The sequence below is a fragment of the Glycine soja genome, chromosome 6, assembly GCF_004193775.1.
Source record: "Glycine soja cultivar W05 chromosome 6, ASM419377v2, whole genome shotgun sequence".
Taxonomy (NCBI): domain Eukaryota; kingdom Viridiplantae; phylum Streptophyta; class Magnoliopsida; order Fabales; family Fabaceae; genus Glycine; species Glycine soja.
The window spans coordinates 36,875,381-36,902,307 of record NC_041007.1 but is presented as its reverse complement, the minus strand read 5'-3'; the positions used below and the strand labels follow the sequence as shown (position 1 = coordinate 36,902,307).

At 33.5% G+C, this 26,927-nt stretch overlaps 2 protein-coding genes and 1 pseudogene across 3 annotated transcripts; all 3 read right to left on the bottom strand.

Annotated features, from left to right (window-relative positions):
* Positions 1 to 2,882: 2,882 nt before the first annotated feature.
* Positions 2,883 to 7,511, bottom strand: LOC114416878 (annotated as a pseudogene).
* A 3,825-nt stretch (positions 7,512 to 11,336) lies between these two features.
* LOC114416877 lies at positions 11,337 to 13,008 on the bottom strand. Of its 2 annotated transcripts, XM_028381920.1 has the most exons (4): positions 12,386 to 13,008; positions 12,172 to 12,261; positions 11,974 to 12,086; positions 11,337 to 11,735 (listed from the first exon to the last, which is right to left on the bottom strand). In XM_028381920.1, the coding sequence occupies exons 1-3, from the start codon at positions 12,899 to 12,901 to the stop codon at positions 11,985 to 11,987; spliced, it is 708 nt and encodes a 235-aa protein (XP_028237721.1). In that variant the 5' UTR covers positions 12,902 to 13,008; the 3' UTR covers positions 11,337 to 11,735; positions 11,974 to 11,984. The 2 variants fall into 2 exon arrangements, with proteins under 2 accessions (XP_028237721.1, XP_028237722.1); XM_028381921.1 differs by lacking the exons at positions 11,974 to 12,086; positions 12,172 to 12,261 and having other exon boundaries at positions 12,386 to 13,006.
* Positions 13,009 to 20,045: 7,037 nt separating this feature from the next.
* On the bottom strand, positions 20,046 to 26,174 carry LOC114416876. The gene is made up of 9 exons (XM_028381919.1): positions 26,035 to 26,174; positions 25,842 to 25,929; positions 24,127 to 24,243; positions 23,760 to 24,030; positions 22,729 to 23,678; positions 22,582 to 22,645; positions 22,080 to 22,219; positions 21,563 to 21,874; positions 20,046 to 20,879 (listed from the first exon to the last, which is right to left on the bottom strand). The coding sequence occupies exons 1-9, from the start codon at positions 26,064 to 26,066 to the stop codon at positions 20,244 to 20,246; spliced, it is 2,610 nt and encodes an 869-aa protein (XP_028237720.1). The 5' UTR covers positions 26,067 to 26,174; the 3' UTR covers positions 20,046 to 20,243.
* Positions 26,175 to 26,927: the final 753 nt, after the last annotated feature.

The window sequence follows — 26,927 nt, the reverse complement described above, 5'->3', positions numbered from 1 at the left end:
GCAAAGTAAAATAACCCTTGTTTAGTAGTGATACCTGGGCCAGGTTTTTGTTCAGAACCAAAAATAATTTAGTTTTTTCTAAAATAAAAATTGAGAACTAAATTGATCATTAAACCCAAAAAGTATAATAGTGTTCAAGGTTCAACGTGCCAGTATACCCGGTACAATGAATTGATCTTTAATGCTTCATAATAATAAACTCCATATTGAAGAGTCAGGATAATATCAACAATTTGACAATTTTATATTTGCACCCAAATGCTTCCAAGATAATTTGACACAAGAATCTAATAACAAAAGAAATGGGGTATTGACATGACAATATAAAAATGAAATGAGCATGAGTTGACAACAGAGAATAAAACATTGGAAAATAATTGACCTCCCTAATATCGTCAATAGTAGTGTGCAACCTCAATGGAATATTAGTAAATGTCTTTAGTCTTTTACATAACCATCACTCGGCATATTCAAATTCAATTCCGATGCCATATCCAATAAAATTCGTGTTCTTCTGCAGATAATAAAGAGGGGTAAATTGAGTGAATTTTCTTCTTACAATAATCAACCACAAAACAACTTATTTAAGACATATCGCAATTCTCTCTGGTGCTCAATCCAAAGGCAAAAACAGTATTACTTAAAAGGTTTCCTTTGCCAAAAATACCCACTTTGTGTTAAAAAAAATGACGAAACTCACATCTGGCAGCTATGTCAAGCATTCCCAAGGAATAAGAGTTAGAAAATTACAATATGCCCACTCCAAAAGTTGTTAGAATTATGATTTTGTCATTTTTTTTTGCCAATAGCGACATTTTAAACCATAACTATATTAAAAAAAAAAAAACATAATTTTAGTCTCTGTCTTCTTCTCCTTCTCTGTATTAACGTCAACAAGCGCACACCTAACACTACCACACCACCCAAACCCACCTATAGCCACCATTAATCTGCCACCAAACCACCATCAAGTCAACTTCATCTCCTTTGCCAAAACATCACAGCCCCTCCACTCCTTTACCACACCATAACCAAACACCACAGCCAATACCCATAAACCTAGCTCCGCCCACATATTTTTAAAAACTCAATTTGGTCCTTTATCACATCATTGAAGTCTTACCCTAGCAAAACATCCCATTGCCAGCATATTAAATAATTTAAATCTTATATTAATTTTCAAATATCATGCCCGTACAATTACAATGATATGTACTTTAAAATCAGGTTTTCATTTATAATTAGGCAAATTAAGTTTTTAGTCCTTAAATTATTCAAAATTTATATTTTAGTTCTTGAACTTTTCTAATATGTTTTTAGTATTTTAACATTTTGTTATTCTTTACTTTTAGTACCACAAGTTTATTTTTCACAAATTTTAACACTCAAATTTTCAACTTTTACACATTTTACCCATACTAACGTGTCACTAAAAAAGGTCAGCAATTTTTGCAAAATAACATTGTTTTATTACTAACATGATGATAAAATATGCAAAAAATAAAAAAATTTAGATAATAAAATTTGTGAAAGACAAACTTGAGTAGTAAAATGTACAAAAATAAAAAATTCGAGTGATAAAATTCGTGAATAAAAAACCTTGAATGGTAACATTAGCAAAATGATAATAATTAGATGGTAAAGTATACAATTAAGCGTTTATTGAACTATGAAACTCTAAATTTGAACAATTTTAAAGAAAAAAAAAAGGTGTACTGCTTCCTTTCAATGTTAACTAGTAAATTTGTACTTGCCTTTTTTTAATTTCAATTTTACTAACAAAAATATTTTTAACCAATAAACAAATAAAAGTTAAACAGAATATTAGATGATATTATTAACAATAATTATTTTTATGTTATTCGATAAAAATAAATTGAAAAGATAACTTTTATTGATATAAATTGCTTAAATTAAGAGAAATTAATCAAATTTATTAATTTGTTGTATTTCAGCATTTAAAAAAAATTTAGAGTAAGATTTTGTTAAGATTATATACAATTATGATATCTCTTTACCTTAGGAAATATAAAGTTCACTACTAGAAAACGCAGTTTCAACATCGGTCAAAAAACACATTTTACATCGATGGTCGACCGATGTTAAATAGGATGTTGTTGAAAGTTTAAAGTTTCAACATCGATCCCTATATCACCGTTGTAGAAAGTTTCAACATCGGTGCTCAGTTAAGAAATGTTGTAAAAATTCCACCTTTTACATCGTTTTTATCTCAGTGAACGTTGTAAAATAACGTTTTTCAACATCGGTGCTCAGTTAAGAAATGATGTAGAAATTACACCTTCTACATCGTTTTTATCTTAGTGAACGTTGTAAAATAGCGTTTTTCAACATCGGTGCTTAGTTAAGAAATGATGTAGAAATTACACATTTTACATCGTTTTATCTTAATGAACATTGTAAAATAATGTTTTTCAACATCGGTGCTAAGTTAAGAAACGATATTAAATATTCTGCAATTAAAATTTTTTTAATTAATGATATTTTTATATTTTTAATATTATCAATATTGCTAATAATCAATAAATCAGTATTTACAATACTGGTTTTAGTATTATTTATATTTATTCTATCATTTAAATATTGAATATTAATTACAATTAATAGAATTTCATGTCATTCACTAGATACCAATTGATATATTATCAGTAAATTGGTAGTTACTTACTTGAAAATGTACTCTCGCAACTTTAAATGAAAAGAAAAAGAAGCTTAAGTTAACAACTAGTAGCAGAACGTGAATAAAAATACTTATTTCGTATTGCCATGGAAATTAAGAAGTGTTTTCACAAATTCTTGATAGTATAAAAATCAGTTTGATCAAAATGGTCTAAAAATAATAAAATATAAAAATAGTATAAAAATTATTATGAAATATGCACTTCCACCGCTGATTTTATTAAGTTTGCTTGTGATATAAATAGTATAAAAATAATAAAATACTGATTACAAGCATGTAATCAGTAGTTGGCAGCAGTCTCACAATTACAGGTTACAAGCATGTATAAATACTAAATAAAAAAGACAAGCAAAGATCAATTTACAACCAGCTCGAATGCTATGTGTCACTCAAATTAAAGAAGCTCAACCAATCCCTGCACAAACCATATGTTTCAAATCCTTCCATATCTACTTATTACTCTATATAACTATTACAAATTATCCTAAAATGCAAAGGCCTACCTTCTCGATAAGGACCCCATTCATGTTTGCGCAAATGGTGTGGAGCATCAAGGGGTGGCAACAGGCCCTGCAAACAAAGAAAAAGAGGAATACAGACAACTAAATCTTTTGCATAATTATAAATGAAAACAAAGTCTGCATTCCATTTCAAAAATCCTTAAAAATATACCTATGTACTGTCTTTAAAATAACACAACACCTAGTTAGATACCCAACCAGGTCCACCTTATTAGATACATATAAAAATAAATTTGAAAAACAGTTAAAGATTAATGATAAAAAAGTTATTTAAAAATTAATTTATCACCCAATTTATTAATCAAATTAAATAATTTTATTCACTTAAATTTTTTAGATTCTATCATTCAGTTATGCAATTAATTATTTATCATGTTTTAAAAAATTAACTTTCATAACTATTTTCTAATAATATCCATTAGAAAAATGTGAAAAAAAAAGTTTCAAGTCAGAATTTTCAGCATAAATCGAACTCATTTATTAAATTTAGTATAGCAGTTTCTCCCAAATACCAATTCTCTATTGGAATAAAAAATATTATAATTTAAAAATATGTAAACAGTTTTTTAATCTATTGTTTTACAAATTTAGTTCCATTTTCTAGCATAAAAAATCAAATGTCGCATGGTATTTCTTTATCTTTTTATTATTTTATATACACACCTCTCAAATTAAAATTAAGGCAAATAAAGCATCCAAAATGAACCAACGCATAGTCAATCTTAAAAAGACATGGAAGAAGAAAATTGGGGTACTATAAACTACGTACACTAATTAACACAGAAAAATCAGTCAAATAAAGCATCCAAAATGAACCAACGCATAGTCAATCTAATCTACCTGTTGCAAGTATAATTAAATTCTAAATCTTAATAAAAGCAATGAATTGAGCAGCGTTGTGAATATGAGCAAAGATTTCAATAATACAAAAATCTACAATATTTTTTCAAAAGAGATTAAATGAGTTATCTTGCACCTTTTTTGCAACTTTTGGCTTCAGTTCTACCATCTGAGCATAAGCACCTCGATTGCTTAGTGGCTTGGTCGAATTTGCAATAGCCATTAGACTCCTCGCACACTGCACAATCCTGAGCTCTCATCCAATCAAGCACGAATCCTTTATGCATAGCATCACCAAAACCAGTGATCAAACCACTAATTTCAATCTCATCCTGCTTCACTGTCACCACAACATTATAGGAAACTCCCTGCACAAGTCAGAAGGGAGAATTTATAACAATTATGTTTCCAACAAAAAAAACAAGAAGTAGAATACCTGTTTCTAAAGGCAAAAGAGGTCTGGTATATCTGCATTGTGGTTTCATACAATTCATCATTCCAAGGTACATACTTTGGTTTCCCCTGGGTAGTGCCAGAACTGCAAGAATATCATCCAAAAACTTCTCAATCAAGCACAATTGTTCAAAATCAACGACTATGATGAAAAAAGAACAACAACAAGAAAGAGAAAAATAAAATTAACTGCACCTTAAGGACATGGTTGTGATGGGTTTTCCAGTGAGAATAGGAGAAGCATCACCATCAATAATTCTGTAGATATAAGGTTCCAATTCTTTGTGGGTGACCATTGGAACACAGGCCTTGAAACTCTCAGGGTCAGTTCTTCCATTGAGACCCAAACTCTGCAAGTACTCTGCTGATGCGTTATCCTCCAAAATCCTCTTTAGTGTTTCCCTCTGAACTCTTTCTTGCATCCCTTGTCAATAATTCAAACTCTTGCATAACTTTATCCATGTTAAACTCCTCCACTTTCTCTAACATCCTCACGGCCCTTCAACTGCACCACTGTTATAAGAACAACACAACCATACGGCTATTATTACTAAAAAAATAATTCAAAACCAGATTCAAAAAACCAAATCTAAATAATTCATATCGAGCAAACAAAGAGAAATTTCCCAAATCCAAAACCAGATTCCACATTCGTTGCTCCACTCCCGAGATTCAAACCCGAACCCGTCGATCTCCTCTGCCATTGAACAAATCGCCAAGAAGCTCCACAGCCTCGGCATCACCGAACCCCTTACCTCCTCCTCTGAAATTCACGTTCTGTTCCCCCATGATCTCCTGAAGCGGCGCGTGGGGCACACCTTCGAGCCGAGCTGGAGCATGCCGCTGAAACCGGTGCCGATCCCAGGAACCGGCATCGCGGCGCTAAGCAAGAGCGAGGTGAGGAGGCAGAAGAAACTGCGGGTAGAGGAGTCAAGGAGGAGGAAAGAATTGGTGCCGACCCAGGTGGAGCTGAGCCTCTCGGACTCAGAGATTCGGCACTTGACCACGCTAGGGTTTACGACAAAGAAAAAGGGAGATACAAGGCAACAATGAGAGAGAGGAAAGTGAAGGCTGAGTGGAAAATGAAGGGTCAGCAGGGGAGATACAAGGCAGCAATGAGAGAGAGGAAAGTGAAGGCTGAGTGGAAAATGAAGGGTCAGTAGTAGTGTACCCGAGAAGATAAATAAGAAAGAGAAAAAACATAACAATTCAAAGACGGATTTTTAAAAAACGTTGTTGTATTCATTGGCATGCTGTGAAATACAAAGACGTTTTTTTATTCAAACGTAGTCATTGATTGAACCGCTCAAATACCACATCGGGCAGCACCAAAAACGTTGTCGTTAATGTCGGGGTATTTACAAAAATGCCACCGTTACAGATTCAACAACGTTCGCATAACACCGATGTTATATTGATGTTGTGGAAATGCTTTTTTATAGTAGTGGTTATCTCAAAGTTTAGTTTATCTTTTTTTTTTGTTCTCTCTCTTTTTATCATATTACATTTATTATGTACTTTTCTACTGTTTTGTTATACAATTTTGAATTTGATTTATAATTTAAATTTTATTTGAATTTCAAATTTTTAATTCAAGGATTCTTCCTTAAGTCTCATACAATTGATTGACTCTACAGAAAGTTGAAATTCTACAATTTTTCTTTTATCTCAACGCATTCTAGAAACATCAATCCACTGTCTACACTTCTAATTAGGTGTCTATGGTTAATTTTTCACAACAACAATTAGGTGGAATGACCCAAATGAAAACTAAGGAAAGTTGAAGCAGCCGATAAAAAAATTTCAGGAACCTTATTAAAAATTTAATAAAAGTATGAGGATTTGCTAATTAATTTAACCTACTTTTAACCATAGTTAAACATATTTCCTTTCGAAATTTATTTCACTTCATTTATAATAAAATAAACTTGTTTCTTTAGTTACAATGTTATAATATTCAATTCTTTTTTTAAACTAGGTTTAATTTAAGTCATCGTAGTTTTACCACTCAACTTTTTTCTTTTAGGGTTCATGTAGCAATAACTAGAGTTTATTCTTTTTTTTATAATGGTAGGTTAATGAATTTTGCACCCTTTCACCTGTAATGGGAAAACTTATTAAAAATGATAACAAGACTATAGATGCCTCCAAACGTGCGTGTGTGTTGGAATTAATTTGAACCAATTAGTGTTAGGACCAAAGACCTGTAAAATGTTTATCTCCTAAAACGGATCATAATTTTGATGATAAGAAAAATATTAAAGTTTGATGAACGAATGGCTTTTAATGATTCATGCAGCACTACAAGAAAAATGACCTATACCTACAGACAAAAACTATCACTATAAATAAAAAATCCGTAGGCAAATGTATGATAGACTTTGTCCTACGGACGTTTCTTCCGTCAACTTTGAGGGGGTGTATAATGACGGCTAATTGTCTATCACTATAGGTTTTACCTACTATGTATAGTGTGTAGGTAAAAGTCATTAACTTCTACTTACATCTCCTAATTGTAGGTAAAAGTCTTTAATATGTATCTATCATCTTCAATTGTAGGTAAATGTTTAGATCTTAGAGAGAGCTTAGAACATACATAATTGAATGTGGGCAGTGCAGCAACCCAACGATCCTTCTAGCTCCAACTCCAACTAGCTTTGCCAAGTAGTTCATAATTACCTAGGCCTTGGGTAGAGCAGGCCCTCCACTATTTTTCATAAGATATTCATATGATTTTAATTAGAACCAAGGTGAAACATGGTAATGTGACTACTACTCATGATTAAGATTAACCTACCTAATGAGAGAAGGCATATGCCATGGTTCTTTCCCTCTTGACTGCTGCTTCTACTACTCATGAGGTTTGCCAATTGGATTGCACCATATTACTAAAGACACCAATAGCAATCACCTTTGCAAGCATCAAATGGAACTCAGCTCATCCACAAAAATTAGACACAAATTTCAATTCTTACTATAAAAATCACTGTCTATCTCTTTGTTGCTGGATATGTAAAATACTTAATTGTAATTTGTAAGTAATAACATACAGACAGACAACAGTTATTGTGTGTACAAACTTACTTGTGCTCTGATTCATCTTGTATGAATGCATGAAGTGCCTCAACTGCTAGGGACAATGACATAATCAAAATAAATAGTTGTCTACACAAGCAACAGAACAAGAAAATTCAAGATGTTAGTGCATATGATGTAATATACCAAACAGGAGAAAATATTGAATTAAGTTTGCCATAGTTAATTCAAAACAATGTCATACATAATTCTTTTAGCCTCATACATGCAGTCATTTAAAGACTCAACATTGTAAAATTCAAACCAGAATGTCATGTATTATCCCTTCTTTAACAAACTAAATTGCCTTGGTAAAATATATATATCTTTGGGCAACTCAATATAGTTAAACATGCCAATTCAGAATTTTTTTTTACCATTTATTATGCAATATCATTTAGCATTTTACAAGATTTTTATGAAAAATAGTTCTACATAAATATAAAAATTCTGTTTTGTGGATATTTACATTCGGGATAAAAATTACATGTCAAGTTGTCAAAAACCTCTCAAAAGGAATCAAACCTGATTTGTAATCAACTGTAACACTATAATCTCTACAACTTACTTTTACTTTGGTTCCAGCCAACATATATATCAGCCAATAGACCAGCATATATATCAGCCAATATATATATCTGCCAATAGACCAGCATCAATAGAGCATAATAGGTTGGACTTAAGTGCCTAATATTTTAGTGAAGCTAAAATATTTAGATTATGAAAAATGTAAAGTTGATAAGTTTTTATTTTAAAAAAGTATTTGCTAATTATATAAACAAATTGAAACTGAACTTGAATATTTTAATAAGAAAGATTTCAGATTTGAGATGGAAAAGAATGTGACTAAAATAGGAGACATTGAAGATAGCAATTATAGATGCTTCACAACACTAACAAAGGTGCCTAAAAAAATACCAATACCAGGAGAGAGAAAAAACAAACATAAAGAAAGAAATAGTAATTAGCTCTACTCAGCAAGCAAATATCATAAAAGAATGAAATAGTTGTTTTCCATCATCAGTGAAAAAACCGCACTTGCTCCGACAATTTTTTTGTTCTGTACATTGTATCCATACACGATAATATAATTGATGCCTGCTAGTATCATAAATTATTTTTATTTTCTTAATTTATGCCTGCTAGTATTCTTTATATTGATTATTACAAATATTTACTTATTTATTAACTCATATAAACTATTTTAATTTCGTTCTATCATTGTTCTATTTAGTCTGTCATATCCTCCTCATTTTCACATCTTTTTGTAAATATAAATTTTTAATATATAATAAAAAATAAAAATGTGGACAGACATGTGCTTGTCTCTCCACTTGTTTAATAGGAAAAAAAATCATTAGAGCAACAAAACTAATTAAATATAAAAATTAGACACCAATTTTAACAAACAGAACAAGATTGCAATACAAGCTGATTGTAATTTCTGATGTTTGGTTTTGTTTTTCTTTCGTCCAACTAAAAAAAAACACAAGAGGATTGTAGCCCGGCCCACTAGTCTCCTATCAAAGTTTCAGTTGTTTTAAAACGACGACACATATTTTAGAATTCTACCTTTCGTATTGATTCAAACTGTATACTATATTTTAGACGAATGCTTATTACTTTGACGTTTAGCTCTCATTGAAGGTTTTACTTTTAAATCTTAATTTACAATTCAAACATTTATTAGTTAACATAGAAAATATGAGATTCGAATACATGCATGTTAATTACTTGAAAATCCTAACATTCAAATAATCCCAAATTTCCAAAGAAGGATACAGGTTTGACAACATCTCTAAATAATTATTTTAAAAGTGTCTAGTCATAAAACATAGTTTAGTTTGACACTAGTTTTAATTTAGCTTAAATTTAGTTCGGCAAAAAATTAAACCAATTTAAATTGAAAAAAATATGTATAATTAAATGAATGATTTCTTTAAGTATATTTTCCCCAATATCAATGAATGTTTCGCTCTTTATTATTAGAAGATATTTATTAGTTCAACAAATAATGTGAGCAACACCCCAAGATTCACTCATTTCATTCTTCTCTATTTTCGCCACTTGGCATGCACAGACTCACACAAACATACATATTTGAAAACAGCAAGGTGGCAGTTTTGTAAATTAAAAGTGAAAACTGAAAAGGAAAAAAAAGTAAACAAAATGAACTCAATAGCCTTTGGTTTGAAATATCTAAAGAAAAAAAAGAAACAAAATAACATCTGATTACCAATATTTGTTGGATTAAGTAAGGAGTCTAACCGGTATAGTTCTGATTTTCTGTACACATTAGTGAAGTTGACCTTAAGAGATGCTTCTATGCCTGCTGATGTAACTTTCAACATCCAGGTTGCAGGATTATAACCTTCTTTGATCTTAGGAACTCCTTGAATAGCCTACATCAATCATGCACTATAGTGAATATGCTAAGTTCCCAATGCTACAGAAGCATCATATGTTATATGTGTTAATCTTGTTTACACTAAATTCGCCTCATAGTACAGAATCAGATCAGAACAGTGGTGGCCTAATGGACCAGCATATATTTGCTCCCCTGCCAACTTCAAAAGTAACATCCATTAATGTAGTCTTACCGGCACCACTTACACCCATCAGAGCTGTTAGTACTCTTGGCCTAAAGACACCACTAACACCCTTCAAAAGTTCTCGATGTTCCTCAAAAACTCCTTGCTTTTTCATTTCCTACAATCAAATAAACACTCAAATATATTTTAAATATAATCAATACCATACAAATAGAAAGATTACATTTTTTAAAAAATTGTGTAAAGTACCTGTGCCATGTCTAAAGAATATTTGATCTCATCAAATGTGAGAAATAGAGGTTGAAAAGGAAGAACCATACCCTTCCTTCCACTTCTGTTAGCTTTATCATCACTAACTCTTCCAGAAAAAGATTTGGATGATAAGTTTGCTTCTTCTACAATCTTTGTTTCAAAATCATCATCAGATTCGATTGGTTATGAACATAATAAAAAAGCTCAAGCTAAAAATTTAGAAACTATAACTAGAGCTCAAGGACTCACCAAAAGAGATTTTTCCATTTGGTAACTGAATCAACTCTTCAGCTGTTGAAGCATTTCTCTCAACCAATTTCTCAATTAATTAAGGATATTATAAGATAAAAATAATTAATGCATCAGACTTTTAGAAAAGAATCTTATAAAAAAAAAAAGGGCAAACAATTGAGTAAAAATAATCTTATACATAAGAAAGGAGGTAGTATATTAAGATCTCAACTAGAAATAAAGTTAATATAATCCTTATAAAACTAAGCCAATCCTAGAAGCCAGTTTTTTTTAGATTGATTAATCCATAAACTCATTCTAAGAGCACAATCCATTTTTGTCTTTGTGAACCTAAAATAAATCAAGAATATCATGCAAGTGATACATATTTTAACCATAAAAAGTTGCTACCCAAGAAGCTTGGCCAATTAGAAATCAATGTCAATATTATTGACAAAGTAAAACATCAACAATACAATTATTATAACTCCGCAAATGTTGATCTACAAATAATGTCTCATCAGTCACCATGTTTTGTCATTTGTCATTCTGTTTATAATCTCACATGGTACACTAGTCATGATGCAGGGATTATTTCTCCTGAACACGATCCTGCATCTCTACTTTTACAGTTTAGTTACCAACTCGTTTATCTCTCTAAATCAAAATAAATTGCACTAAGTCAAAACACTATAAAAAAATTGCAACATGAAATACATAAATACCCGATAAACTCATGCATATTGAAGAACATGCTAAATAAGTTCTAGGATTAGCAAGTTAATGAAGATTCAAAATTTTATGTAATATATTGAAAAACAACTCTTATTGTACAAAAGGAATCCCACATTCTGGACCGCGTTGAATGGTCAGAAAAAATATAACCACTGAAATACATCTTCCCAGGAAATCCAATTTTCCCGCATTCTGCTGCAAATTATCTGCAGTCGGCAACAGAATAGATGAACACTATTGGGCTAAACTTCTAAGCTTGCAGGGATATTAGCTTAAAATGCTTACAATTAGTAGACCAAGGAATTATGATTTAGGCTTTTTTGGGGTATCCGAGCTTGATGGTTCAGCTTTCCTCTTAATTCCCAGAAAATGCTCTACCTGAATCAATTAAAAAAAAAGATTTTAACAGAAAAATGCAAAGCTATTCCACGAAAGCACTTTTTCTAAAGCTTAAACACGTCCTAAATTACCTTTCGATCACCAAGTTAAACATTATTAACATTAAACATTAAACATAGTTACTTACTTCTTAGCATGCCAAAATCACTTTTTGCCATAATCAATTTAAATTTTTTTAAAATAGGTTCTGAATGCTGCCATAAATCAACTCTCTTACATCATCTTTGGTCAATTTCCTTCTCTCAAATTCAAACTCAAGTTTTGAAATGGGTTGAGTGGATGGTTCACAATCATGTTCGCCAAGCCAGTGAAGTAAGGATCAGATAATGCCTGATATCACAAACATGACAGAAATAATGAAATATACTCTTAGGTAATTATCAATGAAATTATATATAGGTGATAGGAGATCAACCTCTTCAGCTGATGGAAGTTCTTTAGGATCATTAGGTAACTTTCCTTCTCCAACATAAGTATAACATGCAAGAGTTTCGAAAAACTCCAACTGTATGCTTTGAACATTGTCGTTGTTTCCACATATGAAAACTCCTCAGAAACACTAATAAATTGAATTCTTTTTTTCAAAGAATAAAGAAACGCAATGACATCGATTCAGAATAATGACTTACACAAAAACTTCGGTAAAAGCACGTGAGAAGATGCAAATTCAAATCCGTGTAATTTGAAAATCGAAAGGAGGCACTCTTGCTCGTCGATTTCCTCGAAATGTCGGCGCTAGCGATCCTAATCCCAATCCTCGTCGCCACCGCCGATGCGGACGCGATCGTCAGCGGCGGCGTTCCCAAGGGACTTCTAGTAGGCATTGACTCGGTTGGCGACCTCGGAGAACTGGTGCAGCACGGAGTCCCAGCCACTGCGTTTGGCGTCGGCACTGCGATCGTTGGAGGAGGAAGAGGCGAGGCAGCGATAGGGGGGTTACGATGTGAACGAGAGGAGCAAGGGCGTCCGTTGTTCGGGGAACGGAACGGCAAGCTTCTGCGTCGGGAAGGTGAGCGTTGGTGCGGAAATGGAAGAAGAAGCCATGAGAGAGAGAATAAAAGAGTGGATATGCGTGTTGTTGAAGAAGAAGGAGATTGGGAATATACTGTGTGTGTTGAAAATGTGAAGTGAAGGCGATGGAACATGAGGCTGGGAACTTGGCTGTGAAAATTTGAGGGATGGATCTTCTTAGTGCCTCAATAGATTTTTTATTTTTTCTAGACACGAGGGGATAAGGATGAAATGAAAATTTTTATTCTTACCTTATCTTTCCTTCTCTTTATGAATTAATGTCATGTAACTTCCTTTTATTTTTATTGATCGGTTTGGGTTGCCATTCAAAAAGGTGAAATAGGTGGCACTAAACAAATTATTTTTTATCAATGTCATGTAACTTTCCTTTTATTTTTAGTCTTTTAAATGGATTATGTCAAAGAACATACATAAATAATTTGAAGTGTAGTTCTATTAGTCTTTCTTTAATATGATAAAATAATTATTTTAATATGAGAAAAATAGTGAAAATATTGTATATTATTGAGTTTCTGATTAACTTTCTTAAAATAATTATTTTAATATGTATTTGTTTTATTGTATTTTACTTACACTATTGTTTGTGGGTAGAAACTTTATAAATTTTATCTACACCAATGGACTGTAGGTACAAGTTTTATAGGATTTTACCAACACCGAGTAATCGTTGGTATAAGTTTTTTTAAATTTTACCAATATTAAGCATTTGTAAGTAGAAGTTATTTTGAGTTTTACCTACACTAATAGTAAGTACAAATTTTTTAATTTTACTTATGACAAATAAGTGTAGGTATAAGTATTTTTTGACTTTTACCTACACTAATTTATGTGTGTAGGCAAAAACCTCCGTAGGTATATGTCTTTTTTCTTGTAGTGAGCTAAAATATGGATATCATAGGTATAACCTTTTTGATCTTAGATGCCAAAAATTTGTTTTAAACATGTCCAAAAAAAAACTTCGTACCCCATTGCCCAGAGGCTCTTCGCTATGCGAAGGTATGGGGGAGGGATATTGTACGCAGTCTTACCCTTGCATATGCAAAGAGGCTGTTTCCGGATTCGAACCCATGACCAACAAGTCACCAAGGCACAACTTTACCGCTGCACCAGGGCTCGCCCTCTAAACATGTCCAAAATTCTCTTAAAAAAGGATTTCAGCCAAAGCCTTTATAAATACAAAGCATCCAACATACTAAAAAAAAAAAATGGGTCCAGAGCTTTATAGAGAACCCAACGTCCAATATGTTGTTGTCCTTAGTTTGTCCAACGCCTTAAGAAAACTTACACATCATTTTTTACTTTCGCCATGTTTTCTTCATCCAAAAACGGAACATGTGTCTAGCTTGTTTTGAATATTGATTCTCCAAAAAGTTTCAAATGCTCTTATATCCCTTCTCTTTTATATTTTGCCTAAACATTTGAGTTCCAAAGTTTGATATAAGCCAGTATAAGCACTACCACGAATGATATAAGTTGAGCCATACAAGGTAGTGGAAACAAGAGAAAAAAGAATGTTCAGAAAAGGACACTCATCTTTGCAGAAAAAAGATGATAATTTGTACTATTATTTTCTCTCTCCTGACTAGAAAAACACACTTTGCAAGAAGCATATGTCATGTTCTGAGTTAGAAGATTTGGGCTCGCACTTTCACAATACTTACTTTTTTTCTGTTAAGCCTATAAAAGATCAAGAATGAAGGTTTGAAGATAGACATCATAACTATTGATATTAATTGGACAAGGCTCTTGAAATCACCTTTGAACGAAACATTGCTCTAATAAAAAGTTCACTTCTTTGCTTTGCAAAGTTACTATATTTTGTGCTTGTATTACATATCCTCCCTTTATGAGTAAATTTCTATAATATTTTAAACATTTATTGTTCTGAAAGCCATGAGTGCCTAGGTGTGAAAGAATACTTAGGTTTTAGAGGATATTTTTTGTTTGTATAGTCAAGAGTAGTTTACAAAATACTTGGTGCAGCCAAAAATGAAAGTGAAGAATATTTGTTTTTGTAATCATTTTTTTATTAGTCAAACCCTTCTCAAGCTGAATGAGAATTGGGTGTAGTTCAGCTTGAGTAAACTAGTATAAAAATAAGTATTTGTGCTTTTCATTTTGTTCATCCCTCACGCTTTCAAGGGACAAAATCTTTTTGATTTATTTATATAAATCTATGCCTTTGTGAATATGTTTTCTATAGACAATAAGTTTTAAAATTTATACACATATTATTCAACCCCTTCTAGTGTGTTTTCCTTTTGTTTTAATTAGCAATAGGAAGAATATGGTTCTGAAACCACTTGTTCAATAGGGAGTATAAAGGCCTCCACCTATTATGCTAGTGGTGTGGTCTATACAATCATACGACAAAGAATTGTTTGAAGATAGAGGAAGATTCATAGGGACGAAAGATAATGCTTATGTAGCTGGTGGGGACGCAAGCGAGGGCCTAATGACATTGCAAATGCTACCCGTAACTCTCATGGGGCTAATAAGAAAAAGGTTAGATGTTATTTTTAGTCCTTTATATTTTACTTTTTTCATTTTTGTTCATTAAATTTTAAAAGTCTCATTTTGATTATTTATGCTTTTTGAAAGTTTCATTTTAGTTGTTTCTTACGTTTTCCACTAACAACATTAATGTTTTGTTAATTTTTAAATTTTGAAATAATTAATTTTAAACAACGACTACTAAAAACTGCTGCTATGGGTTAAAATCACATTTGGTTGCTGCAAAAGTCCAAAGCCAACATGGAAGTCAAAAACTCAAGCCACACCCACTACCACATCACCACCATCTTTCACTCCATCTCTCCACATTCCCCTCAATGGATGTCCGGATCAAGTCATTATTGCGTAACTCGTGTGCTTCCTTTATTTACAATGATTGTATGGTCAGAGAAACCGCATGGGAGAATCAAGGCAACACTGTTTCAAATTTGGTTGTTTGTGTTATCGTGCTGCATTTCGGATTTAGTTTTCCTTTGTCGTTGTGTTTCATTTCAAATCTGGCTTCAAATCTCAAGCAAGAAGGTGATGGAAATGCGTTTTAGATCTGGTTCCTTTGCCACCGTGCTGTGTTTCAGATCTCAAGCAAGAAGAGGATGATGGAAGTGGGTTTCAGATTTGGTCCTTACAAAAGACATAGTTGAGATTTTTAGCCATCACTATTACTACTTTAAATAAATTATTTCAAAATTTTAAAGTTAAGGAAATAGTAACATTGTTAACAAAAATGAAAGAAATGGCCAACATGAAACTTTTGAAAACATAAAGGACTAAAATTAGATTTTTAAAACTTAATAGACAAAAATTAAAAAACACTAAAACATAAGGGACAAAAAGTGATATTTTGCTTAAGAAAAATAAAAATATTAGTGGGAGTAAGGATCTATATAGGGATTAAAATATTGTTACAAAAGGAAGACGACCACAAAAAATCAAAAACCAATTAGAGGGTATCGATACTAAAGGACCTAATGAGGTGGGGAGGAAATTATAAGAAATAATTTGGTGGAAATAAATTTCATATCTTAAATGTGTTTGAAGAGGTCTAGTGATTCAAGGACAGTGGAAATAAAAATATTAATGGGAGGGAGGATCTATTTAGGGATTTGAATATTGATACAAAAGGAAAAGAACCCAAAAAAATAAAATAAAAATGTAAAGGTATTGATATTAAAGCCTATGTGTGGAAGAATAATAAGAAACAATCAAGTGAAATTAAATTTCAAATCTTAAATGCTTTTGAGGAGAGTGAAAACATCATACAATTATTTGATAAATGCAAACAAGGTTGTTGTCCCGAAATATTAGGTGCATGTTGGGAAAAGACGAAAAGAAAAACCTCACAAGGATTCAAGGATAGCACAAAAGATTCAACCTGTGGAACTAGGGCAAACAACAAAAAGATATCCCTTACACAAATGGCGACAACATACGCCAAGGTCATGATCATATTACACATGCTAATCGTAACTCTCATGGGAATAATAATGAAAGTAGCACTATTTATGGGAAAAGACATACAATCATATGATTTAAATTCAAACAATCTGATTGTTGCAAGATACAAGGTGCATGTCATTCATGGGAAAAGTCAAAAAAGAAAAAATTCATAAATATCTGAGGACAATTCAAAATATTACATCTATATTTGGATATTGGGAAAACAAGATTGAGACTACGGTGCGAAAGGGAAACTACTTTTGCACCGTACGCAAGTTTGGGTAAAAAAAAGAATGCATCTCGTCCATTCGATTTTAAAATTAAAAAATCAAACGGTGGAGATCGATTAAGCTACGATGGAATGGTTTACACCAGATCAGATAAAAAAATATGAGATTTTTTTTCTCTCTCCTTCGAGCCTCCAAGCTTCTGCCTTTCGTCCCCTCCGACCACCCTTCTCTCTATCTTCCGAGCTTCTCCCTTTGGTCTCCGACCACCCCTCCTTTTTTGACACCATCTCTCTCCTTCGAGCTTCTCCCTTGTCAACCCCAAAGACATCGGCATCCTTGTCGTCGACTACAGCCTCTTCAACCCCACCCATTCCCTCTCCTCCTTGATCGTCAACAAGTATAAGCTCCGCGGTAACGCCAAAAGCTTCAACCTTGGTGGCATGGGCTGCAGCACCGATGTCATCTCTGTTGACCTTGCAAAAGACATGCTTCAGGTTCACCCGAGCACCTACGCCATCGTCGTCAATACCAAGAACATAACCCAGAATTGGTACTTCAAGAACAACAAGGCCATGCTCATACCCAATTGCCTTTTCCGCGTTGGTGGGGCCGTGATTCTTCTCTCCAACAAAAGTTCCGACAGAGCAAGAGCCAAATACAAGCTGGTGCGTGTGGTTAGGACTCACAAGGGGCCAAATGACAAGGCGTTTAGGTGCGTGTACCAGGTACGAGCCGCGTTGCAGCGCGTGGGAGAGTTGGACCATGGGTAGAGGAGGGAAGGGAGGAGGGAGGGGGGAGGGGACGTCGTAGATGGTGTCGGAGAAAGAGGGGTGGTCGGAGGGGATGAAAGGCAGAATCTCGGAGGCTCGGAGGAGAGAGAAAAAAAATCTCATATTTTTTTATCTGATCTGGTGTAAACCATTCCATCGTAGCTTAACCGATCTCCACCATTTAATTTTTTAATTTTAAAATCGAATGGACGAGATGCATTCTTTTTTTTTACCCAAACTTGCGTACGATGCGAAAGTAGTTTCACTTTCGCACCATAGTCTCCATCGGAAAACAATTGAAAGCTGAAATGACCTACAATCATCTTATTTAAATGCAAACAAGGTGGTTGTTACAAAATATTAAGTGCATGTCATGCGTGGGAAAAGACAAAAAGAAAAATCTCACAATGTTTCAAGGATAGTGCAAAAGATTCCACCTATATATGTATATGGAACAAATTAAATAACAAAAAGACATATATATATATATATATATATATATATATATATATATATATATATATAATGGCAACGATGTAGGACAAGGGTATGATAGTATTCCACATGATAATTGCAACTTTCATGGGAATACTATAGGGATTGGAATATTGTTAAAAAGGAAAACGACCACAAAAATTGAAACAATTGGAAGGTACTAATATTATAGGGGCAAATGCTCTAGGGAGGAATAATAGGAAACAATTCAGTGGAAAAAATTTCATATCTTAAATGCTATTGGGAAGGGAAAAAATGGCATAAGCTTATCTGATTTAAATGTAAACAAGGTGGATGTTACAAAAAAAAAAAATTAGGTACATGCCAAGGGTTTGAAAATACCCAAAAAAAAAAAACTCAATGATTCAAGGACAGTGCAAAAGATTCCACCTATGGATCTAGGGCTAATTAGAAAAGATACCCTTTATGTAACTGGCAGCAACATAGGGAGAGGGCAGGATGACATGGTGCATAATAATTGTAACTCTCATGGAGCTAATTGCATAAACAACAATATTAATGGGAGAGAGGAATTGTATATATAGGGATTGGATTATTGTTACAAAAGCGAAATCGCCATAAAAATCAAAACAATTGAAGGGTACCCATATCAAAAGGGGATAAAGGTATTGGGAAGAATAATAGAAGACAATCATATGGAAATAAAATTCATATCTTAATGTTGTTCAGGAGGGAGGAAATTGTTCGCACTCCATTTCCTCATCCTCTAATCCTCCCATTATTGCAATTTAAAACTTATTGTTGTGTTTTCATTTTTTGACAATTAATCAATCCATATACATTTAACTTCTAGTTACAAGCTAGCTACTAAAACAATTTGTTTATCAAATACTACCAATAAGATCATCCAAGGTCCAACAACAAAAACTTTTTCTGTATCATTTGCGAAGTCAATGCAAATTTGACCATAAAGAAATAATGGCCGATATCAACAAAATCTAGACACCCTGAGGGTTTCTAAATCGCCTTTAGACAACCATGCATTGTAAGAAAACCAACCTATCACCAGTTTCCAGTTCAATCCCGAGTAGATTCCTCCGGATCAAATACATAAAGTCTAGTCATCGTAACAAATCATGTTATCCTTGCAAGTAGCAGCTTATCGTTAAAAGAAATCTTGGGATAGCTACTACTCACACCTCTATCAAAGGGTTTCTGCAGCAAAAGAGAAGTTGAGAACCATTATTGCAGTTTAAAGAAAACTCCATCTTAGCACTACTTCATTAGCATTCCTTAATTAGAGTTGTCAAATGTAAATTTGATGTGAATATATTTATCGAATAAAATAACTTTATAATTGACTTTTTTATTATCTAATCACTCCCTCCGTATTCCCATGTAAGCATTCTCACAGGAACATCAAAGAATTTAATTTTGCTGGTGGCAACTGCATCGTCCACAGCCAGAGACCATATCCACTTTTCAGACTAAACAAGTAATATCTATTTTCTGTATGGTAACACTTTTAAAAACATTTCTCAAACAAGCCCTAAATCAACATCTATTTTCTTTCAGAAAAAAGAAATTAATATCTATCACCCATGAAAATGTCAAAGCAAGGGAGATGTTCTGATTGCACCTTTTGAACATTTCTTTGCAGTAAAGATCGTTGCACTTTTTCTCCTCAACAATACAAGATTAAAAATTAAAATGCTTCAAATTAAAAAACTACTGATATGCATGGCACAACTTGGTTTCTTAATGGAATGACTATAAGAACAAACAATTATCAACTACTCCATTTCATTTTCAGGTACCCCGAAATAACCAACAAAACATATAAACCAGAATAAAAACGAACAGGGATTTTATGCCCTCCTATGGATTAAACATAACCATCTGCAATTATAAATAATATTCCAGGATCAAGTGCAGACATTGTTCAAGAGTACTATAATGACTGAGTTCAATATAACATAAAACATATGCTATCAGCTATTTATACTAAATATAACATAAGCCTTTATCAAGTCTCAAAATTTGGTTGGTCAAGGAATTGCAGCAGAATCAGGCATTTCAACGGTGGATGGATTTCCCGCTGCTGTCATCATTACACCGGACTGATTTCCCAACATTTCAACGGATGGATTTCCCACTGTTGTCGGCATTACACCGGACAAATTTCCCGGCATTTCAACGGACGGATTTTCCACTGCTGCTGACATTATACCGGACAAATTTCCCGCTGCTGTCGGCATTTCAACGGATGGATTTCCCAGCATTACAATGGATGGATTTCCCCCTGCTGCTGGCATTACACCGGACAAATTTCCCGCTGCCGTCAACATTTCACCCGATGGATTTCCTGCTTCCGTCAGCATTACAAGGGACGGATTTCCCGCTGCTGTCAGCATTTCACCAGACGGATTTCCTGCTGCTGTTGATGGAAAGACTTGGTCACAATCCTTGGCTCCAATTTGTGTAAACTCTTTAATAAGCATATGCACAACTGCAGCCAAAGAAGTCCTAAACTGGATTGAACTACTGTTGTCACCCTGATCAACATCTTGTGCCCCTCCTTTGACCACACAACCAACTTGAGCCCCATCAATGTATGCTTTGCATGTCTCAAGAATATCATGAGCTCGGCGGCAGAAGTGCCCAACAACAAAGTCCTCGAAATTCTGAAACCAAAAATAACCTAAATGGTCAATTTTTAACCCAAAAACAGAAGTTCCAAATACTTTAAATATATATATAAAGAAACTCCTTGCTTCTTATTTACTATTCATTTACTTCCAAGGATCTGCAAGCTAAATTAGCACTTCATTCATAACAGCAATGAAAATATCTTATAAGAAATCTAAGGTGAAAAACTGAAGAGGAGGGCTGAAGGATAAGGTGCTAACCAAGAGGGGCAACATAGATGATAAGAAACATTTTAGCATGAAATTTTAAAGATTAAGTGACTACGGGTATGTTGTTGAATTGATACATCATACATCGATGAAATATGTTCTTCCCAAATAACCATTCAATAAACTGATAGGCAATGCATGCAATATTATGGCTTCACTACATGATAAGATATATCCAATAGTGTGCAATAAAGTATGAGTGAACATGAGAATTAACAACACGTTCTCAAACAATATATACTTCGTTTGATATCAAGGTTTTGAATTGCGGTGTGCAACTGCAATTGTGGCCGCAACATAAAGGTATTTGGGTTCACCATGACCACAATTGCAGTTGTATTTTACTGCAGTTGACTGCAATGTAAAGGATTTTTTTACTTATGACCACATCAATTTAAAATCATGTTTGATATATAAAGAAATGATACGAGATATTTCAAGAATCAAACCTTTGGAGGCCTTTTCATGATATACATCATTGTCCTCAATGATAGGATGAATGAGTCCTCATTGTACCGCAAAGAACTAATTTCACCATATTGTGAACCGTTCAAATGTGCATATCCAGGCTCATTAAAGAAAGGCTTTGCAACCAAGATTAGACCCTGTATAGAGACCAGAACCTGTAGAATTGTTGAAACACCTGAAATCCACTGCTCATTCTGATGGCCAGTCCAGGTGTTAAGTAGACTAAGACAAACTTTGCCACAATTATATAAATTTGGGTTGAGCCTAAGCCCTCCGGAATGGTAGTGGACGTTCTGCATTGAAAAATGGCCCTTGAGTTAGAACAACAACAACAATAAAGTCTTATCCTACTAGGTAAGGTTGGTTACTTGGATTACATGACATCATTCGACACGATTAAAAACGAAAAAATAAATTACTCTTCAGTTAGACTTGTAAAAAAAAAACAGTGGACATGAAAATAATGTTCAAGTCAGATTAGTAGAATAATATCCTTACCGGCGGTACATGGGGATAGCCACTTGGGAAGTAAACATCAAAAAAGAAAAGGCCATCATGATAAGGTGTTCCCTCTGCTGCAATAATCACGGCCCTCAGAAGATCTATTCTTGATTCATAAACTCTGACAAATATTGAATCTGTTCAAGATAAAATTAAGTGTCAAAGCACATTGCTCATTATGATATTCAAAACATAATTTTCAGCCATTTGTAACTTCTAGTTTCAGACCAAGTATCTGGACTCTACAAAGGGAAAGAATCATAAGCACTGTTTCATAAGGATATATATTAAAAAACAAATCAGCCATATATACTAATGGTCTTTTGGTCTGACAACAAGTAACCCCTTAGCATATTAATGACAATATTGGATACAATCATACAGTACAAATCCATTGGCTTGTAAAAGAAATCAATTTAATTAAATACAAAAAGTTGGATAGATAAGGAAAATATTTTAGCCAATTTATGACATGAATACTAATCGAACTAACTCTCACCTGGTAAATCCTTCTCCAATGACTTCCACTCTCCCTGGATTCTTTTAGCCCAATTCTTTGAATGCTGTTCATGAAATAAATTGACTGTATGTAAACCTAAATAATTAAGATTAAAACTGGAAGAAAAAAATTGCATTAAAAGGCTACCTGTTGCATGGAAGAGTCGGCATTAACAAAGTGATGGTCTGAAACGTCTTCAACAACGTCAAATTGTTTAAAGTTTCGAAATTTCACCAGAATTTCCTCTCTAGCTTCATCTGAAATTGTAGCAACAGTACTATTGGTAGTTGCTCCATTATTTTCATCTCCCACAGAATTTTGAACCAAAGAGTTATGAAACAATGGCGCAGGAGGGACATGGTAATGGTGAACAACGGGAGCTGTATAATTATAATCATAGGTATAACTATAAGGATGAGGATAATTATAATTAGGGATCGCCTGCAAGTGATGAGCATTCGTCGACCACATCTGATTAATAGATTCAGCTCCTGGATGATGATATGAAGGTCCAACAAAATTTGAATGATATGGACTGTAAAGTGTCATCATTGGAACTGTGGACGGCAGTCCCCATTCTGGTGCGCCACCTGCAGGCGGCAGCCCCCAATATGTTGTCCCACCTACCGCCTGTGGTGTCCCACCTGCAGACAGCAGTCCCCAATCTGGTGTCCCACTTGCAGGCGATATTCCACCTGCAGGTGGCAGTCCCCAGTGTGGTGTCCCACTGACCACCTGTGGTGTTCCACCAGTGGACAACAGTCCCCAGTCCGGTGTGGCACCTGCCGGCGGCATCCCACCTGCAGGTAGCAGTCCCCAATGTAGGGTCCCACCTGCTGCCTGTGGTGCTCCAGCTGCAGGCAACATCCCCCAATCTGGTGTCCCACCGGCCGGCGGCATCCCACCTGCAGGTAGCAGTCCCCAATGTAGTGTCCCACCTGCTGCCTGTGGTGCTCCAGCTGCAGGCAACATCCCACCTGCAGGTAGCAGTCCCAAGTGTAGTGTCCCACCTACTGCCTGTGGTGCTCCACCTGCTGGCAACAGTCCCCAATCTGATGCCCCACCTGTAGGGAGAAGTCCCGAATGTGGTGCCCCACCTGCAGTCACTGATTTCTTAGCCTCAAAATTGTTTGCAAATTCATGGTTAGAAGAATAACAAATGTTTGGCTTCTTTTTACTCTCAAAAGATGTAGATGACCCAATTTCCAATGGCAACTTTAACTTCTGCTTCCTTTGTTGTGAGTCATTTGATTTCTTCTTACTCAGGGGAGTTTGAGAGTATTGTACTCCAGAAGGCTCCAGTGACAACGAAGGTTGAGATGTTGTCATCGTATGATCTTTTGAAAAAAAATCATAGTATTCAACATCATCCTTGTGGTTTGAGCTGTCAGAACTAGAACTATGCTTGTCAGTCCATAAAGATTTACCCATTACATCCTCACACACTTCCTGAAAAAGATTTCAAGCAAAAAATGTTAGTCTTTTGATATGTTGGAAATTTAAAAGATAACACCAACCATTTCTAAGAAACAATAAATCCTATACCATGTTTTGATGGGTGGTCTGAATTTCCTTCCCCTTTCTAACTCTTTGCCCAAATAATATTAACTCAGTAGAATTATCATCGCTTTCGACATTGATAACCTCAGGATTCAAAATGGCCTACAAAAGTAAAATACTATTAATATACATGAGAAAGAAAAAGTGAAAAACATAAATCCCATATATATTATTTTTTAGTTTGATTGCAAAACAATTACTGAAAGCTTCAACAAGAAGTCCAGTGGTTCATCTTATCTCAATGTTCTATTAGTTAAACATAGAGCACATTTTACATCTATTTCAAACTCTTAAGTGAGTTTTGTGAGGAGACAAGCCTATCATATTGTTCCCACCCTTATAAGGCATCAAGAAAGCTTGTAACCATGTCTTTAACATTGTTCCTACTTGTATTGCTTCTCTGATTATGAATGAAATACCATAACTTTATTTCCTCTAAATAATGTTCAAAATAATGTTGCAGACAAGAAAACATTATTCAGCAACTCAACAAAACAACATATTCCCAGAAATGACTCAACTGGAGAAGAAACAACTGCACGATTAGGAATTACAAACACGAGATATTAACAAATCATTAGTGCTAAGCCTACTGAGTGTTACCAACGGAAAAAAAAAACCCAAATTTAAATATAAAACCCAGCTTTGCATGTAACAATGCCAAGTAATATTTCAGGGGGAAAAGAGAGAAAAAAAATGCTAGAAAGAAAACACTTATTTTTTTTTTGTAAAATTATTTGCCATGCTTGTTAATTCTTGGATTGTTGAGCATCCAAACCACTTTAACTCTGTCAAATTTCTTGCCGTTTTTGTTTTTCTGACACAACTAAAAACAAAACATACTGTAAAAGATTTGATCACGGCTACAGTGATATCTAATCTTAGCTAAATCCCCATCCAATGTACCAAAAATCCGAAAACTACAACTAATCTTGGTAACTAGCTGTGTAATCATTTTAAAAGATCCGAAATTAATATATCAAAAGGATATTCAATAATATGAATTAATATGATAAAAAAAAGAATATGAAATAATTTATAAGAAATGGCAAAAATGCACGTGTTTTCTCGCCTTGTTCTTTTAGATCAAATTAATCATTTCACTCGATTTATTACACTAACTTGATGATTTGCTGACACATGGACATGCCAAATGTTTGACACATTAGCCAAAATCAATATTGTTAGCCTAAAATATAAAAAATATCAATTTAGTCTATCAAATACAATTTAAAGTAAAATTTAAAAGAACAAAGTAAATTTGTTTTACCATACTAGAAAAAGTGAGGACAAAAATGTATCATTGAAAAAAAAATCACAAAATTTACAATGATGCAATAAAAAAGCTATCCCCTCACTGAATTTCCAACCAACTTTGATCCCTCACCTAAAAACACAAAACTAAGAAATTAACCTCATAGCACAAAAACCTAGAAACCTCAAACTCCATGAAATTCATGCCACCACAACATAAAAATAGCCTTTAAAAACAACAACAAAACATGTCAACCAAACATGATTAGATCACTCCCAAACCTCACATTAAAATAAAAGAAGTAAAAAAAAAAGTTTAAAAGCATAAAAAATAATAAGTCAGAACAACTCAAAAGCATAAATAAAATAATCGTGAGAAGAAGAAAAAAAGAAAGCTAAATTTAAAAAAAAAGATTAGTGATGTGAAGATAGTGAGATATGTATACCTCTTTCTGCTTAGTAGAATTAGGAGGGTTATTATATAGAGTTGGAGGTGTAATTTCAATGACATTAGGGTCGAAAAACACTTTACTCCTGCAAAAACAAAAGAAAAACAACAATGTTTCAATGCAGAGAATTAAAAAGAGAGTTTGGAAATTGGAATGGATAGAGAAAGAGAGAAAAGAAATAAACAATCACTTGAAATGTTGTGGTTCGACGGGTGGAGTCATGGTGATGATGGTGAAGAAGAAAAATAGAATTATGGAATGCTACGCTTCAGAGAGCAAAGAGAATGAGAGCGGAAGAGAAAGTTGAAGGAAGGATGCAAAGAAGCAATGAGGGAGGCTTTATTGTAGGGGGTTTGCGCCTCGTCGTGAACACCAACATGAGTTTGTATGCGTTTCTTTTCTCTCTTTGTTTTGTCTTGTTTTCTAGATGGACGTTATTTTGGGATTATTTACATGTCTACCATTGGGATTTGGATGTGAGGGTGTCAGAGAGACACATTCCCCTACATTTGGGTTTAGTTGCACCTATCTTGCATTCACCAATAAGATTGATCTATTTGGTGGTCAAGTTATTAGTATTGAATAACATTTATTACACTTTTTTTTAATGGAGTGGAATGATAATAAATGTGAAATTTGAGGAGTAAATTACCAACCGCTTGCATTAACTGATATATGATGTAATAATAAATAAATAAATAAATAGTTTTGACTTTATAACAGTTTTTTTTAGATAAACATAAACAGGTTTGTTAAACACTTGAAAAAGAAGAATTTTAATATCTATAATAATTTTATTTGATTTGATCAGAATTATTACTACCTCCTTAAAAGAATACTTATATTCTCATAAAATATATATTTGATAATAACTAAAAATATGAGATTTGTTTTATTTTTTGACTGAATGAGATTCAACTCCAAAAACAAATACATACATTATTAAATATTAATAAGTGTTTAGTTTTATATTTAAATTTTATATGCAAAAATTATTGGTGGAGACTAAATTTTAACCCGTTATAAATATTTTAAATTTAAATATTTTATATAATGAAACATAATATTTAAACTTTGGACTTT